The sequence below is a fragment of the Gossypium raimondii genome, chromosome 12 (genome assembly GCF_025698545.1).
Source record: "Gossypium raimondii isolate GPD5lz chromosome 12, ASM2569854v1, whole genome shotgun sequence".
Lineage (NCBI taxonomy): Eukaryota > Viridiplantae > Streptophyta > Magnoliopsida > Malvales > Malvaceae > Gossypium > Gossypium raimondii.
Genome location: NC_068576.1, coordinates 2,192,595 through 2,207,793, shown reverse-complemented (window position 1 = coordinate 2,207,793; position 15,199 = coordinate 2,192,595). Strand labels below are relative to the sequence as shown.

The window sequence follows — 15,199 nt, the reverse complement described above, 5'->3', positions numbered from 1 at the left end:
TGTTATTTTAAATACACATTTATATCCTAAATATACGATAATGTGGATACCATATTCGAAATCCAAGCAAATTCATCAATAAAAATCTATATAGTAGCTTTCATATAAAAAATATACAAATTGTAACAAAAGAATAATCCTCTACTTTACAGGCCAGCTTTAATCTGGATAATCGTGATTCTATAATAGTTTAATTATTAATTATTGAGAGATTTGAGAAGAGATCCAGTAATCATGTTCTAAATTCCTTGCATCAAAACTAAAACCATCAACCCAGTTCAAACTAATGAGCTAAATCCATCCAACTACCCCATTGAACAAGCCTCATGAACTGAACCGAAGCCATCCAACCATAGCCATGAACCCTATTCATTATTTAGGTTTAGCTCAAATGAAATGTGGAAGAGCTATCCAATCCTATATCCTGTTGTAATTCTTGATTACGAGGAGTTGGAAGTTCGTTATCTGCAATTGCTACGATGTGTTGAAGTATATCTTTAAAGACGAACTAGAAACTGAAAAACGAAAGTTGACGACTCACAAGCAAAGCATTTTAATAATCAATGTAAAAATATTAATAATTCTTCTATCAACTAAAAGAAGGGCACTCCAATATGGTTGAACAAATTCTGAAAAAAAAACTGGAAACACATGGATCCATGAGCATTGAGGTATCTAGTCAAGGATTGGATTATGGTTTCGGGAAACAAAGCTCGCCCTTCCTTATTCGGATGCATTTCAAAAAAAAGTAAAACCATGAGAAACAAACCTTAGATCTCCAAAACAAACAATACCTTGGTAACAAAAGCAATCCAATTCCTTGCAACAACAAAGATCAGTATATGTTCCCTTCAAATTTTATAATAGGTAAATCTAAAAAAATATCAGTTTAGTAGTAGATTGAGAAAACAAGATATAGTCATGCGCCCAGGGATTTAAATTGCGGTCGCGGCCGCGTTTTCGGTCGCGTTGCGTTTATCGCGGTTGCGGACATAACAGATGCTATTGCGGTCATTGCGGGTATCGCGGTAGTGAATTTTTTTAAAATTCCCACAACTTATTGTAAAACATTCCAAGCCCTTTCCACAACTTCACTACTCTCCTTACTCTCTTTGGTAACCAAGGGCTTAACTTGACCATTTAGTTCTCCAGTTTTACCGACTGTTGCATGGCTTCCACGTTGTTCTCTACACTTGTGCATGTGTAAATCAAACAAACTCCTCTTTGTTCTTCACTTAATTTTTTCAATCAACAAATTCAACGTTTCATTACTTGAAAACACAAAGGAATACACCCCCAAACTACTTTCTTTCAAAAATATTTCAGGAGAAAGAAAGTGAGTGCAAGTGTGCAACAGTTGTTCTGGTTTCAACAGCAACATGGATATTGCTTCAAGTATATCAGTTCAACTTCATCACTGTCGCTTCATGGCTCATCATCTTCATCTTTGCTTCACTGTTCCTTTGGGGAAATGTTCTCAGGCTTCTCGGCTGTTCAAAGTGCTCTCATTTGTTTTCTAGGTGGTCATACAATCGGCATATCCTATTGCCCGGCTGTTTCGCGTCGATTGTACAATTCCACCGGCCCCGGCAGAATCGACCCAACCATGGACAGCGAGTACGTTGAAAACCTCAAGATCTTAGCTACTACTCACTCTTGCTCAAAAGAAGGGGTCTTTTTCAATCCGATGCTGCTTTAACCACTGTAACAAAAAATAACGGAAATAGCGGCCTGTTATTCCCGTAATTGGCCGTTACCCGTTAAATTGCAGCCGCAATCCACCGCTATCGGTGTGACTCCGCTTCACACCGCTATTTTTAGCAATAGCGGTTTCGGACGGCGCCGCTATCGCTATATAGCGGCCGCTATTCCGATATCGGACCGCTATTTAAATCCCTGGTCATGCCAACCAAATATAAGGTTGCATTGCTGTCTATTCTACAAATATGGTGTATAAAGCTTAATTCGCAATTTCTATTTTTTTTTTGGTATAACAGTAAAAGAGGCAAGCACATATAACTCTAATTTTGGATGTTTACCAAAACTCCATGCCCCTTCTTTTGGACATTATAACTTAGATTGACGTCGCAAAAGTTTGGCAGGTGAATATACAATACTGGCATCACCTGCATAATGGAATGACATTTACTTCAACATTATTCATATAAATATTTAAGTTGCAGATTAATGCTTAAACAATACCCAAAGAAATGATGATCTAAATGTTAGAGATATTAAATGGAGATGATATGTTCGGAGACTATATGGAATTAAACAGTAGACCTCGAGGTGTAGGTGACACTTTCCAAAGAGAACTATTTGCTCCGCACAAAGTTGCTATAGGGTTAAGACAAAGGTCCTCCCGGGATACAACGAAGCTTTTGAATTTCCTTTGTTTAGCAAAATCGATGAATTCTCTAACTCTTACTCTAATTTCTGAAATTGGATTGATTGTAATGTACATTGTGACCATCATGGTCCCTCTTAGAAGAAATATATGCATTCAATGGATACTATTTTGAAGAGTCACAACCCTTCATGTTAGACATACTTCTTAGAAGAAACATTTCCCATGGAAATGTATCCATTGGATGATAAATTATCACTTTTTAATTTTAATAGTGCTCATGAATAATTAATTTGCAATCTACAATTTCCAACAATCCCCTACTAGATGACTAATGCCACAAAATAAGTATACAAGGATTATACATAAAGAAGGGTGTTCACAGATTGAACATTCCTTTAATACAAGCTCTTAAAGTATCAACAAAGTGAATGATGGCTAGCCGCTTGAACCATCACACTTAAAGTTAATATAAAAAAATTTTCACATAACCATAACGTATTAGAATAAGAGTTTATTTGCTTTAGCATCGTTATGGCCATGTGCTCATCCCGTTTCATGAGCATGTATGAGAGAAAACCATAAATAAAATCTCGTTGAAGCGGCACCACTTCATGTCCATATAGGTGGATTTCATGACAATTAATGTCCATCCATTAAGAGTAAAACTCATCCTCTTAAAACATAAACACTAAATCCTTATTCTTAGTTCACATTGTCATTTGATAACTTGTTATTACCCTTTGAACCTCGAAACTAACTTTTGGCTAGAATAAGGTAGGGTTTCCATTATTAATGACGCGATTAGAATGGTTTTGATCTCATCCTAGTGGTGGTACTCTAAACCAAATCCCTTGACAAACCTTTTGTCAATGGATCCACTAAATTGTCAATTGACTTACCATAGGTAACAGTTATCATACCGTCTCTAATCAATTGTCTCACATGCTTATGTCTGAAACTTATATGTCTAGAATTTCCATTGTACACCTTATTGTATACTTGAGACATGGTGGATTCACTATCATAATATACGAAAATAACAAGCCTACTTTGTGGCCACAACTTTATATCTAGCAAGAGATCTCTTAGTCATTCCACTTCCTTGCAAGTAGCTACCAAGGCTATAAATTCAACCTCCATAGTTGAATGTGAGATACAAGTTTGTTCCTTAGAAGCCAACTAATGGCACCACCTTCGATCGTAAAAGTTCATCTTGATGTGGACTTATTGTCACTTAGACTTGTAATTCAACTTGCATCCGAGTAACCTTCTAGTACCGTGGGATAATCATTATAGAATAATCTCAAATTTTTTTGTTTTCATAAGATAGCCAAAAATCCTAGAAATTCCTTTCCAATGATTGGTACTAAGACAATTTGTAAATCTCAACAATTTGCACATAACAAATGCAATATCGGGTCTAGTACAATGCATACAATCGACTTCCAATTGCACTGGCATACTTAAGTTGCGCTATAGCCCTGCCATTATTCTCACTTAACTTGAAGTTTAAATTGTATGGAGTGTTCAAATTCTTGATATTCAAGTGTTTGAACTTTTCCAATACTTTTTCAATGTAGTGAGATTGGCTTAGTGTAAAGCCCTATTGGAAAATGTGCCCATATTGTACTAAACATGTAACTATTTTCTATTTATTTGAACGATAAATAAATAAATAAAGTTAATTTCACATTTCACTATTATGTCTTTTGTATTTATATCTTTTATATTTTGTATGCATAGTGAAATTGTGACAAGCAAATATTAGCTCATTATTTCTCTAAAGTTCAAACTGAAGATAAGTAGCATTGTAAAGAACGTTTACATTGCGAGAAAGATAACTTACTTCAGTAGATAATCTAAATGAGTCTGTAATCCTGTAAAAGAATCAAAGTGAGCATTTGATTCAAATACTGAGAAGGATTATTTTGTCGTCTACAATTTCAATTGGGAAGATGACTAGTCTTGGCTACCGAAGAAGTTGACTCCATGAGTAAAGACATAGATGTATTCATTGGTAGAATGATACATTAGACTAGACCAAAGATGAATTAATTCTGAATTCGTTTTTGAATTAATTCACTTGTGACGTTCATGGCATGATTTACCTAAATCCTGAGTCAGTCACTGATCATGTGTATGTAACTCATGTGCTTTGATATAAGTGGATGCTTATGCTCTAAAGATGACCAAGCCTATAGCCGGTATTTTGGGTACATAACTTGTGTATGGCATGACTTTACTAGCAACAGTGGAATTCATAGTTCAATCAAAGAGTTAATTATATTATATCATTGGCATTGTGTGGATTGAAAAAATATAAGGTTGCATTGTTATTTATTCTACAAATATGGTGTATAAAGCTCAAGTCACAATTTTTTAGATAATTTTTTGGTATAACAATAAAAGAGGCAAGCACATATAGCTCTAACTTTAAATGTTTACCAAAACTCCATACCCCTTCTTCGGACATTACAACTTAGATTGAGGTTGTAAGAGTTTGGCAGATGAATATACAATCATGACATCACATGCATAATGGAATGAAATTTGCTTCCACGTTATTCATATAAATATTTAAGTTACAAACTAATGCTTAAACAATACCCAAAGCAATAATGATCTAAAATCAAAGGTACCTGTAATTGTTGGCAAACTAAACTGAGAAGGTACATTACTGTCCACCTCAACCGAGGCTTTAGCTGCAGCTATACCAATTGCTACACTCTGCATCATATCTAAACCTGTAGAAAGGGATGCAAGCATTCCACCGACTAGACAATCACCAGCTCCTGTAAGCCTTACAACAGATGCAGGGAGTGCAAGAAAATGCATAGCTAAGAAATTTGGGCTTCTATTAAGAACTTTAAAATCAGAATACAAATTTAAATGATAGTTTGATGTCATATTTTCAAATAACTGTTGACTAAATCCATGTTGTTATGTCTTTTCCAAACAAATCCTCTAAGAGATTAATTCCCCTTTAGTGCATAAAAGTACACCATTTGAACCAATAGTCAAAACAAGAATTTTTACACCCTTCTCAAACAAAAGCCAGATTGTTGGTTTTAACATTTGGAACAAAGCATCCGTTGAACAATTATTCCTTTTAATTGGACAAAATAAATTTTGAGAAAATAAAGCATTTTCCATAGCGATTAATTTTCTTCATTAGGTGAAGCAAAAGTAATCTGCAGAAAACCTCTTGATTAGTAACCAAAAGATAGCAAGAGAGAGATAACTGTAAGGAAATCACTCAACTGTAACTTACAAATAAGATCACGGATTAGTATAAAACTGCAACAAGAAAGAGCACTCACATACTTTACAATCGGAGCAATTATTTTAGATTTTGCAATCGATACAGGTTCAAACCCCACTGGGACATTTGACTTTGTTGCTACTGCGGAGAAACAAATCTAAAGTGATGTTTTAAAAGTACGTTGGCAAGAAACTTCTAAAGCAGGAGGACTCAAATTTGCATCAACCATCAATAAAAGAGCAAAATGTATTGTGTTCTTGAATTGTTGAATCCACTCAAGTGTAAGAAACATTTCTTGTATTAAGTCAAAACAATGAGTGAAAAGAAGTACAGAATTAAGTATAGTTCTTAAAACTTATATAAGTTCCTACTTTTAAAACTTATATAAGTTCCTACTTTTAGTGATATATAAAACAAACAACTTGTTCAAACCCTACTTACAATTGCTTCTATGCTAGTAACACTAGCCACCACCTCTCTAGTAGCATCAAGTATATGACATACTATGAGAGTCTTAACATCTTGGTGCTGCGTAATGCTTGCTTGAAAACCCTTGTAGTAAATGTCACAATAGCACTTATAGGTGGATGCAAAGTAAAAGTAATGATAGTAAAATTATTAATTTGTTTCAATTTAGTACAATTGAAACACATGTTAAAGTAAAATAAAAGTTTACTGATACAAATGCATTTACTACTTGGCGTGACCAGTTAGACCATCCTGGGTCATATATGCTGCGAAAATTAATTAAGAATTCATATGGACATTCATTAAAAAACTAGAATATTCTTTAATTTAAAAGAATTCTCATATGTTGTTTGTTCTCAATAAAAATTGATTGTTAGAAACTCACTAGCTAAAGTTGAGATTTAATGTCTTGCATTTCTGAAACGAATATGGGCCGATTCATCCACCATGTGGATGATTTTGATATTATATGATTTTGGTAGATGCATCTACAAAATAATCACATATGTATTATTAATTTGCAGCATGTTGTTTGCAATTTTGCTTGTTTAAATAATTAATTTTAGATAATGTAATTAAGACAATTCATCTTGCTAATCTTGATGAGTTTATATCTCAATCTTTTATTGATTGAGTTTGAAAACTTTTGTAAAAGTTTATGCATAATAGTTTAGAGAAATTATTGATTAAACACATCGATTAATGTCTAAACCATTACTTATGAGAACTAAACTTCCTATTTCAACATGAGATTATGTTGTTTTATGTGTTGTACGTATCAAACCAATAAGTTATAAATACTCCCCATTACAATTGGTTTTTGGTCAAGAGTTAAATATTTCTCATCTTTAAATTTTTATGTGCGTATATATTCCAATTGCTCCACAACAACGCACAAAGATAAGTGAATCCTCAAAGAAAGTTGGGAATATATGTTAATTACAAGTTTCTTTATATTATTAAATGTTTTGAATGTATTCAAGATTCAATTATAATATGATTTGTGATTATGATTTTGATTTGAAAGTTTTCTTTACATTAGGGAGAGAAATAATAATTTGGAATGAGTTAAGGGAGAGTAATTTGAACCGAAGTTCAACAAGGATAACTTATTACAAGTTAACTGTTAGATGTATTTACTGAACTTAATAAGAATAACCAATTGTTATGTACCATCTAATATTTTAATTTGAATCAAAGTCCCATGAGGACAATTAGTTATAATAAATAATTGATTGATCGATTCCAAAGATAAAAATTCTTCTAGATGATCATATAGTGGAAGTGAGTGCTCCGGAAGATACTCAAAACATAACTAATAAGTAAAACTTCGAAGAGATTCGTAATATTATTTTAAAATAATGAAAATAAGATATCTCGATAAGTTATGTCGATTTAAGAAAATGTGGAACCGAATAATAAAAGTGGTCGGCAATGATTTTGCATGCAATATTATTATTGAAATAATGAAATAAAAGGAGGATCCTGAATAAATTTATTGAGAAATATAGATATAGAATAAACTGATTAAAATAAAAAGACGCAACTCAAGTACAATTAAATTCGTGGAGTTTTTGGACCAGTAGTCCAAATATCTAAAGGTATAAAGCCAATAAGGGTGCAATTGAAGTATTTTTGCAAAAGTGAAATAAAAATATGAAGTTTTTCACTAAGTCTTGGCATTGAAGTATTTTATAACATGTTATCGGCATAATCTTGCTCAAAGTGATAGTTCCTTTTATTGACGATCAAATTTATCCTCCATGATTTTCAATATCTTTGACAGCAAGATGTAAAGTTTTTACAGGAAGTTTCTTTTATTTAATGTTTAATATCGATTATTATTTTTCATTCTCCTTTCATTATACGATATCATTGTTTTGATTAACTTATTTTACTTTTTGTTCTTAAGGATAGTGAAAGATTTGATATCGTTATCTATATGAAATCGAGAAGTAAGATTCACTCTCAAAGTTTAATTACTTTTGATATTTGCTTGGGGATGATATCTTTTCTTCATTACAAAGGATGTTTATAATCACTACTTCTCATCCATGGTAACATAAGTCAATCTAATCAACTTCTTTTGAAATTTGATTTGATTTCTATTAAAAAGTTCAATTTGTATAATTCACTATCCGTATCTCAATGGATTTATAAAACCCTTCACACATTTAGTTATTGTGATTTTTATGTAAAGATATTTTTTTCATTTTAATAGAATTGATTGGTTTAATTTTGATTTTGATTAAGATATATGATTATTGCGGAATGTGAGTAAAAGTACTTACTTGTCATGAACTTTAGGATATTTAGCTTCTCGGTATAATTTCATATCATTGTAAAATTTGAGATGAAATTGTGTCATAAGAGGTGGATGTTAGAAAATGTTTATGTTTAAACTTTTATAGTTGTAAAGTTATTTTAATTTGACATTATAATAATTTGTATTTTGTTGTGGTATGATATATAAAAATATATTATCTAACCACAATAATTTATTAGTAACATAAATTTATTATTTGTTATGTTTAATATATGTTTTATTTATACCTATTCATTTTATATGAATAAATAAAATTTTAGAAGATCATAAATTTTTTATCATTCATGTTAAAAAGAAGTAGAGATCTAATTCTAATAACTATTATAATTTAAAATACATTAAAACTTTTTCTTGATCATGATAGACATCCACTTAATAAGATATTCATACATTTTCAAAGTTTTTTCTTTTTATTTATTTCAACAGAAACCCATAATCTCTGGGTAAAAGATTTGTTGGTTTTGGGTTTTTCACTGGGATCAAGAATACTTGTTTAACAAAAATGAAAAAAAAAAAGATGAGCTTTTTCCCGAAAAACAAAAGCAGAGCACAACCACAATACACTTGATAAGAGAAACAGAGAGAAAAATAGAGGAAATATCAAATTTATGAACATAACTATCGATTTCTCTATACTTTCTAGAAAGAACTAGCAAAAATAGATGGGAATAAATACAAAGGAGATATCAAAGTCAATATTAATACGATGATAGTGACCTGGTGGACACCGAACAATGGTGACTGGTGGTTGTCGGTAATAGGGAATTTGGGAGATTTCAGATGATTTTTAATTTGGGGAGATGAGATTAGGGATTAAGGATTTATGGTTACTTGTTTAGGGATTTCATAAGAGATCTTCTTGGAGGATTACGTGCATGTCGGATGGTGGTGATTGGTGGTGAGTGTGTTGTCGATGTTGGGCTATCGACAATATGGATTTTGGGAGATTTCAAAGGATTTTCAATTTTGGGATACCAGAAATCAAAATAGGGTTAGAGATTTTTGATTTTTTTTTGTTTTTAGGATTTTTTATTAAATTAATTTTAGTTTTTAGGATTGGGTTAGATTTATTAAATGTATATTGGCTGGGTAGGAGTGCTGGGGTGGGCCGGTGGTTGGGGCGTGGGTAAACAGTGGGCTAATAGCCTAATACATATAATATATAATATTATTTATTAAGTTCAGTTAATTCGGTGAATTACTCGATTTCGAATCAAATTAACCCTTAACTAAAATTCCAAAAAATATTTAATCGACCTCTGAATGAACTAGATCGGTTAACCGAACGATTAAATGAATTAGATTAGTTCGATCAGTTAATTCAATTTTAACCGAATTTGAACACTAGTCACGACTTTAATTTACTTTTTCTAAAAATAAATATTTTTAAAATGTATTTTTCATTAAATCAATTTTTAATATTAAAATATTTTTAAATATTTTTAAAATGTAACGCAAATTATTTTTCAAATGTATTTAGATAATCAAATAAAAAAATTGCTGATAATAAGTATTATTGAAAATATTTTTATTAAATACACTACATTTAATACATATTTAAATATTTTATTTATACAGCCCAAAATAAGCGAAATCTTTTATTTATACATAGATGTATCAGCCCAAAAATAAGCGAAGCAAATGACTTAATGATCTAGTATCCGAATTCCGAACAAAAGCCCACTGTGATTCCCCAATTTTACGGCAGTTTCTCTTCCGCATTCGGCGGCTGTAGTAAAATCTCGTTCCTTTTTTCTGGTTTTCTTTTTAGGATTCTCAATCAACGACAATTGAATTTCCAGGTATCCCATTAATTGCTAATTATTTGGTTCTATTTCGGGATTATTTGATTTCTTTACCCTACACTTGTAATTTTGGTATGTTCGTATAATCTAGATATGGAAATTAATTCAAGGTTTTTGTTATTGAATTGATAGTTACAAGGAATTGAAGAGTAATGGACAACATAGTAGATTCCTTAAACAGCGCCTACCAAGAATTTGTTGGTGCGGCAGCTCATGTTCTCGAAACTAAGGAATCTTCAGCTGCCCAAAAGACGGCAGCCACCGATGCTGCCTTGGAGAACTTCAAGCAGAAATGGGAATTATTCAGAGTGGCTTGTGATCAAGCTGAGGAGTTCGTCGAGTCCATCAAACAAAGGATTGGATCCGAGTGCCTTGTCGATGAAGCCACTGGCTATATGGCTGGGAAGTCGGGGCAGCACTCAACCGGCCTTCCTCCCATCAGTGCCGTTCGTTTGGAGCAGATGAGTAAAGCTGTACGGTGGCTTGTGATTGAGCTGCAGCATGGTTCGGGAAATGCTGGTGGTGCAGCGACTCATGCCCACCCTTCGGCCCCTTTCGATGCTAGATTCCCTGAAGATGCTGCTCAGTAGGTATTGTTTGCTCTTCTTCTATACACTACAACTCCAACAAGTGGTTTTGAATGCTGACCCATGTTAGTTCTATGATTCAATTCTAATGTTCATTTCCTTATTTACATTGAATAGACATATCGTAAGTGTTTAAAGTTGCTGGCGGAGTGATAATAATCCGTTGGTATATGAGTGGTTATGTTGTAGAATTCTATGGCATCTTTTGTTTTACTGCTACAAATCTATTTAATGATGTAAATCATACTGCAACTCTGCCAGGATATTGGTTACTGGGAAGCATCCCTTCTCAATACTATGTACTTTTTTATCATCACGAGTTCAATAAATTCATTTGTTTTTGCACAAAGTATCATTAGACGTTTAGTAAAGTGAAATGAGATTCTGTATTTCGTTTGTCTTTGTTCCTAGTATATAATGTTACTATTATTGATTGAGTGTTGTCTTTATTGCTTGGACTTGGTTGAGGCGTGGATGGGGTGTGCGGTGCGCGTTTTGCATTGGTATGTTCTTTTACTTTTATTTTTTGAAAAAAAGGTTTTCTATATATCCGGTCTTTAGAGGATTATCCCCATACTCATGTCCGGATACACGTCAAATATGGATTTTAGACTCCGGTACATCAACAAAAATTAAGACTTGTGGCAATATGGAGCAATGTCATGTGTTAGAAGAAAACAGTGTATGGGCATCTTGACAATTCATGGTTTACAGATTGTTATGGTGCATGTTTCAACTTTTAACATCCTTTGATAGATCTTTTTATGTTTCCTTGAGTGCCCATATTCGACATCCTTTTCTGACACTCACCTCTGAGTCCTATCAACACACATTAGTTAAAAAAGGTTACTAGATTGCCTTACCAAACTTGTCGTTGTCAACTATGTTGTTTAATAGCTTATTTTGCTTCAATCTTGATTTTTCCTACGGTTAATATCTAACAGTTTTCTTTATTATTTCTGATGATAATGACTGTTCATATTACCCTGTTCAAAACTTTCAACTTTGATGAAGAACAGACAATAAGGCTTCCCCTGGTTTTGATGACATAGCTCGTATTTCATATTTTCATTGGCACAAGCACACACATATACGTCCACAACTCGATGAAAACATTACCACATCTACATGTTTTTGACAATTTATGATATTGTAAACATATACTTCATCGAGTCTTCTCTTTCTTGCTGAAGAATCATAGAAAATGGAAATATTACGTAAATGATACGTATGAATATGATTGCATGAGCGATTTCATGAAAATGTGCTTTATTATTCTAATTAATGAAAATTCTTTAGGTTAAAATTAATCCTAAGTGTGCTAAATTACAACTTTTCAAATTAAAAGAAAAAAAAAGGAATTATACTGAAACGTGGGGATTTCTTTTCACATTCAAGATGGAGTATTTTGAAGGTTTTCTAGTTTTTTAGTATCAAATACACATTTTCTTCGATCCATAACTTAGGATATGATTGGTAAAATAGCCTTAATAAGTAGGAGATGTTTGATTTTAATTTTCAATTTATCGATTAATATCCATCCATCCTTCGCAGGTAAAGGTATATTGAGATCTTGTATTAGGAGTCGGATCGCATTTTGTCTCATTTACTTAATAAAATGAGCAAATTAGTCTCTGTACATTAGGCCAAAAACTAAACAAATCATTTCTGTTAAAAATTTATCAATATTTACTGTTAAAAATTTACATGGTTGATGAAATAACTGGATACTGACACATGGCATGTCATGTACACCTTATGTTGACATATAGTGACAAGTTTTTAATAGTAAAAATAGACGAATTTTAAAAAAAAATTTAGTTTGCTATTTGATTTAACGTATAGAAACTAATTTATTCATTTTTTAGTATAGAGAATAAAATGCAACTCGACCTCTAATATAAAAGTTTTTATGATATTTTTACCTAAATTTTATTAGATTATTGCCGTTCGTTTTGTGCCTTTTGCTTATAAAATTGTAATCATTAAAAAGAAAATGAATGTCTTACACCTTTATAACATTAAATTTTGCCGGGTCAAATGTATCGACATGATTAAATTGCCAGGTTTATGCACTATTTAATACCCTAATTTTTTATATGCACAAATGTGGAATACTTAGGGTGAGTTTGGATGGGCGGTGCGTTTACCTGCGGTTAGTGTAAAAATAGCGGTGGCGGTGAGATTAGATACTATAGCGTGAGACAAAAAGTAAGCTAAACGCACCGCACCGCACCCAATCACCCATCCAAACTCACCCTTAGTTCATCACTTCACTGAATAGGTTAAGGGTAAAAAGAGAAAAAACAGATAATTATTTACTTAATCCTATTTACATGAAAATTTATTTTAGCTTTTTATTTAACTTGTGTTATTTGTCAAATTATAGAAAAATAAAGTTAATTATCACATCAACAATTAATTAATTTTTTAAAATTAAAAAATTCATAAAAATATACAATTTATTTAAAAAATAAAATTTTAAAATTATAAAAAATATTTTTAATTTTTAAAAATTAATTATTTCTTGACGTGTTGAAAGCGAGATTAAATAAATTTTTTTTTTTGTAAGTTGGAAGCGAAACCAATAATATACAAATTTAAGACAGATGAAAATAAAAAGACAAATGAAGAGGATGGAGAAAAACTCAACCTTCAAACAATCACGGCAGTTTTAGCATCTAAACTATTCCTATCAGTGTTCATGTGCATGAAAAAATGTAGAAATATCTAATTATAGTGGAGTTTGATACATACAAGTCGGAGTGACATACAATCATGCTATTTATTCTGGAAGGCCTAACTTTTGCTCATATGGTTTCAGTAAATAAGGATCTTTATAAGGGATGACAAACCTTTGAAGGAATTTCTTTTCAGTAGACTCCACCAGAAAATTAAGACTGAATTTCTGGATCAAACCTTTGGATAACAAAGCTTGAAGAACCAAACACCTGGGGATAATTCTCCTCTCCAAGTTATACGCAAGAAGAACCGGACGCTTAGCAATGTACGACGATTTCCATCCCATTTTGTCGACAAAAAGGCTCATTATCGCACTGATCTTCTGCTCTGAAAACATCATGGTTTTCGGATACTTCTCGAAAGCTGAAACAACTTCTTCATTAGACCAACCCCATTGTTTAAGAAGATCGATCTTCCTTTCCCATGTCGATTTGCTAAGCTGTAAGAATGCTTGAACAGCTGTAAGGAAACTACGTTTTGAAGGATCAAATCCCAGTTTCTTTACTTCTTCAACTATTCCTCTGAACTTATCAGGCTTGACTGAAAAGATTCTTGGGTGAAGGACAAGTTCAACAATAATAGTTGATTCAGGCACGCCGGATTCTTTCAAGATTGCAAGATTAGGAGCAAAAACGGATTGAAATTTACGCGTAAGGATGATAGAATCGTTCTTGTATGCTAAAAGCACCTGATCATCGTCGCATCCAGTGAATTCCTTGAAGGAGTTGAAGTTTGGGATGATGGAGTTATCAAACTAGTTCTGAAGACACTTGGGTTTACAGCCAAGATTCTTAAAAGTTGAAAACGTGAAATCCTTCTGGAGTAAAAGAATTGAAGTTTGGGCAAAAGGTTTTTCTCAGGGTTGCACAAAAGAGATTCAGGCCATCTCTGAATGATGTTTCTTATCTGGGCTTTTGAAAAGCCATGTTTTTCTAAGAAGGAAATCACAGTGTCTGGTTGTTTAGAGGTCTCAAAATGGAGCTTCTTAGACACTGATACAGCAGATTGCGGGACAGCCCAATTGTGTTTATGAGGTAAGAAGTCTTAAACCAGTGTCTACTTTCTGCGATTCCAGATTCATATCTAACAACTAACGCTGAAATTATTCGAAGAAAACTCGCATTCTTAGCACAAGTTGGTGGAATCCAAGAGCCATTTCTAATGAAGACTTGGTTTTTGAAGATAGAATAAATCATTGGTTTCAAAACTGAAACGTCAACACTAAAGACTGCAAAATTAAGATCAAAACACTGAGACGAAAACACACCTTTATTTCAAACAAATCTAACTTCTACTAAAATGTCCATTGTTGTTGTCCCGCTTGACTAATTGACTTCCACATTCTAATTGCTGCCGCATGAAACCATTTCTCTCCATTCCTAGGTTCCCTTTTAGCTTTCGGTAAAGCAGATTTGGTTGCAAATTCAGATAGAGAAAGGTTTTTTGAGTTTGGGGATCCACTCGATTAAAGCCTATCATGTGTTCGATAATTTGCCTGTTAGAACCTTCCTCACGTTTCACGCGGGCATAAAACGGTTTCTCGTTTTCTATCACGGCTCACGTGCGTATGAAACTTTTTTTTACATGTGGTGCCACGAGTAAAGATGTGGTGATGTAGCATTATTTTATTTTATATCATATTAATAAATAATTAAAAAA

General features: G+C 32.6%; 2 protein-coding genes and 1 pseudogene across 2 annotated transcripts; 1 reads left to right on the top strand and 2 right to left on the bottom strand.

Annotated features, from left to right (window-relative positions):
- Positions 1–2,067: 2,067 nt before the first annotated feature.
- Positions 2,068–10,217, bottom strand: LOC105761898 (pseudouridine kinase-like; annotated as a pseudogene).
- Positions 10,028–11,147, top strand: LOC105762754 (mediator of RNA polymerase II transcription subunit 32). The gene is made up of 2 exons (XM_012580637.2): positions 10,028–10,208; positions 10,344–11,147. The coding sequence occupies exon 2, from the start codon at positions 10,364–10,366 to the stop codon at positions 10,799–10,801; it is 438 nt and encodes a 145-aa protein (XP_012436091.1). The 5' UTR covers positions 10,028–10,208; positions 10,344–10,363; the 3' UTR covers positions 10,802–11,147.
- A 2,436-nt stretch (positions 11,148–13,583) lies between these two features.
- On the bottom strand, positions 13,584–14,696 carry LOC128035353 (uncharacterized). Its single transcript, XM_052624842.1, has 2 exons — positions 14,658–14,696; positions 13,584–14,294 (listed from the first exon to the last, which is right to left on the bottom strand). The coding sequence occupies exons 1-2, from the start codon at positions 14,694–14,696 to the stop codon at positions 13,584–13,586; spliced, it is 750 nt and encodes a 249-aa protein (XP_052480802.1).
- Between the last annotated feature and the right edge of the window lie 503 nt (positions 14,697–15,199).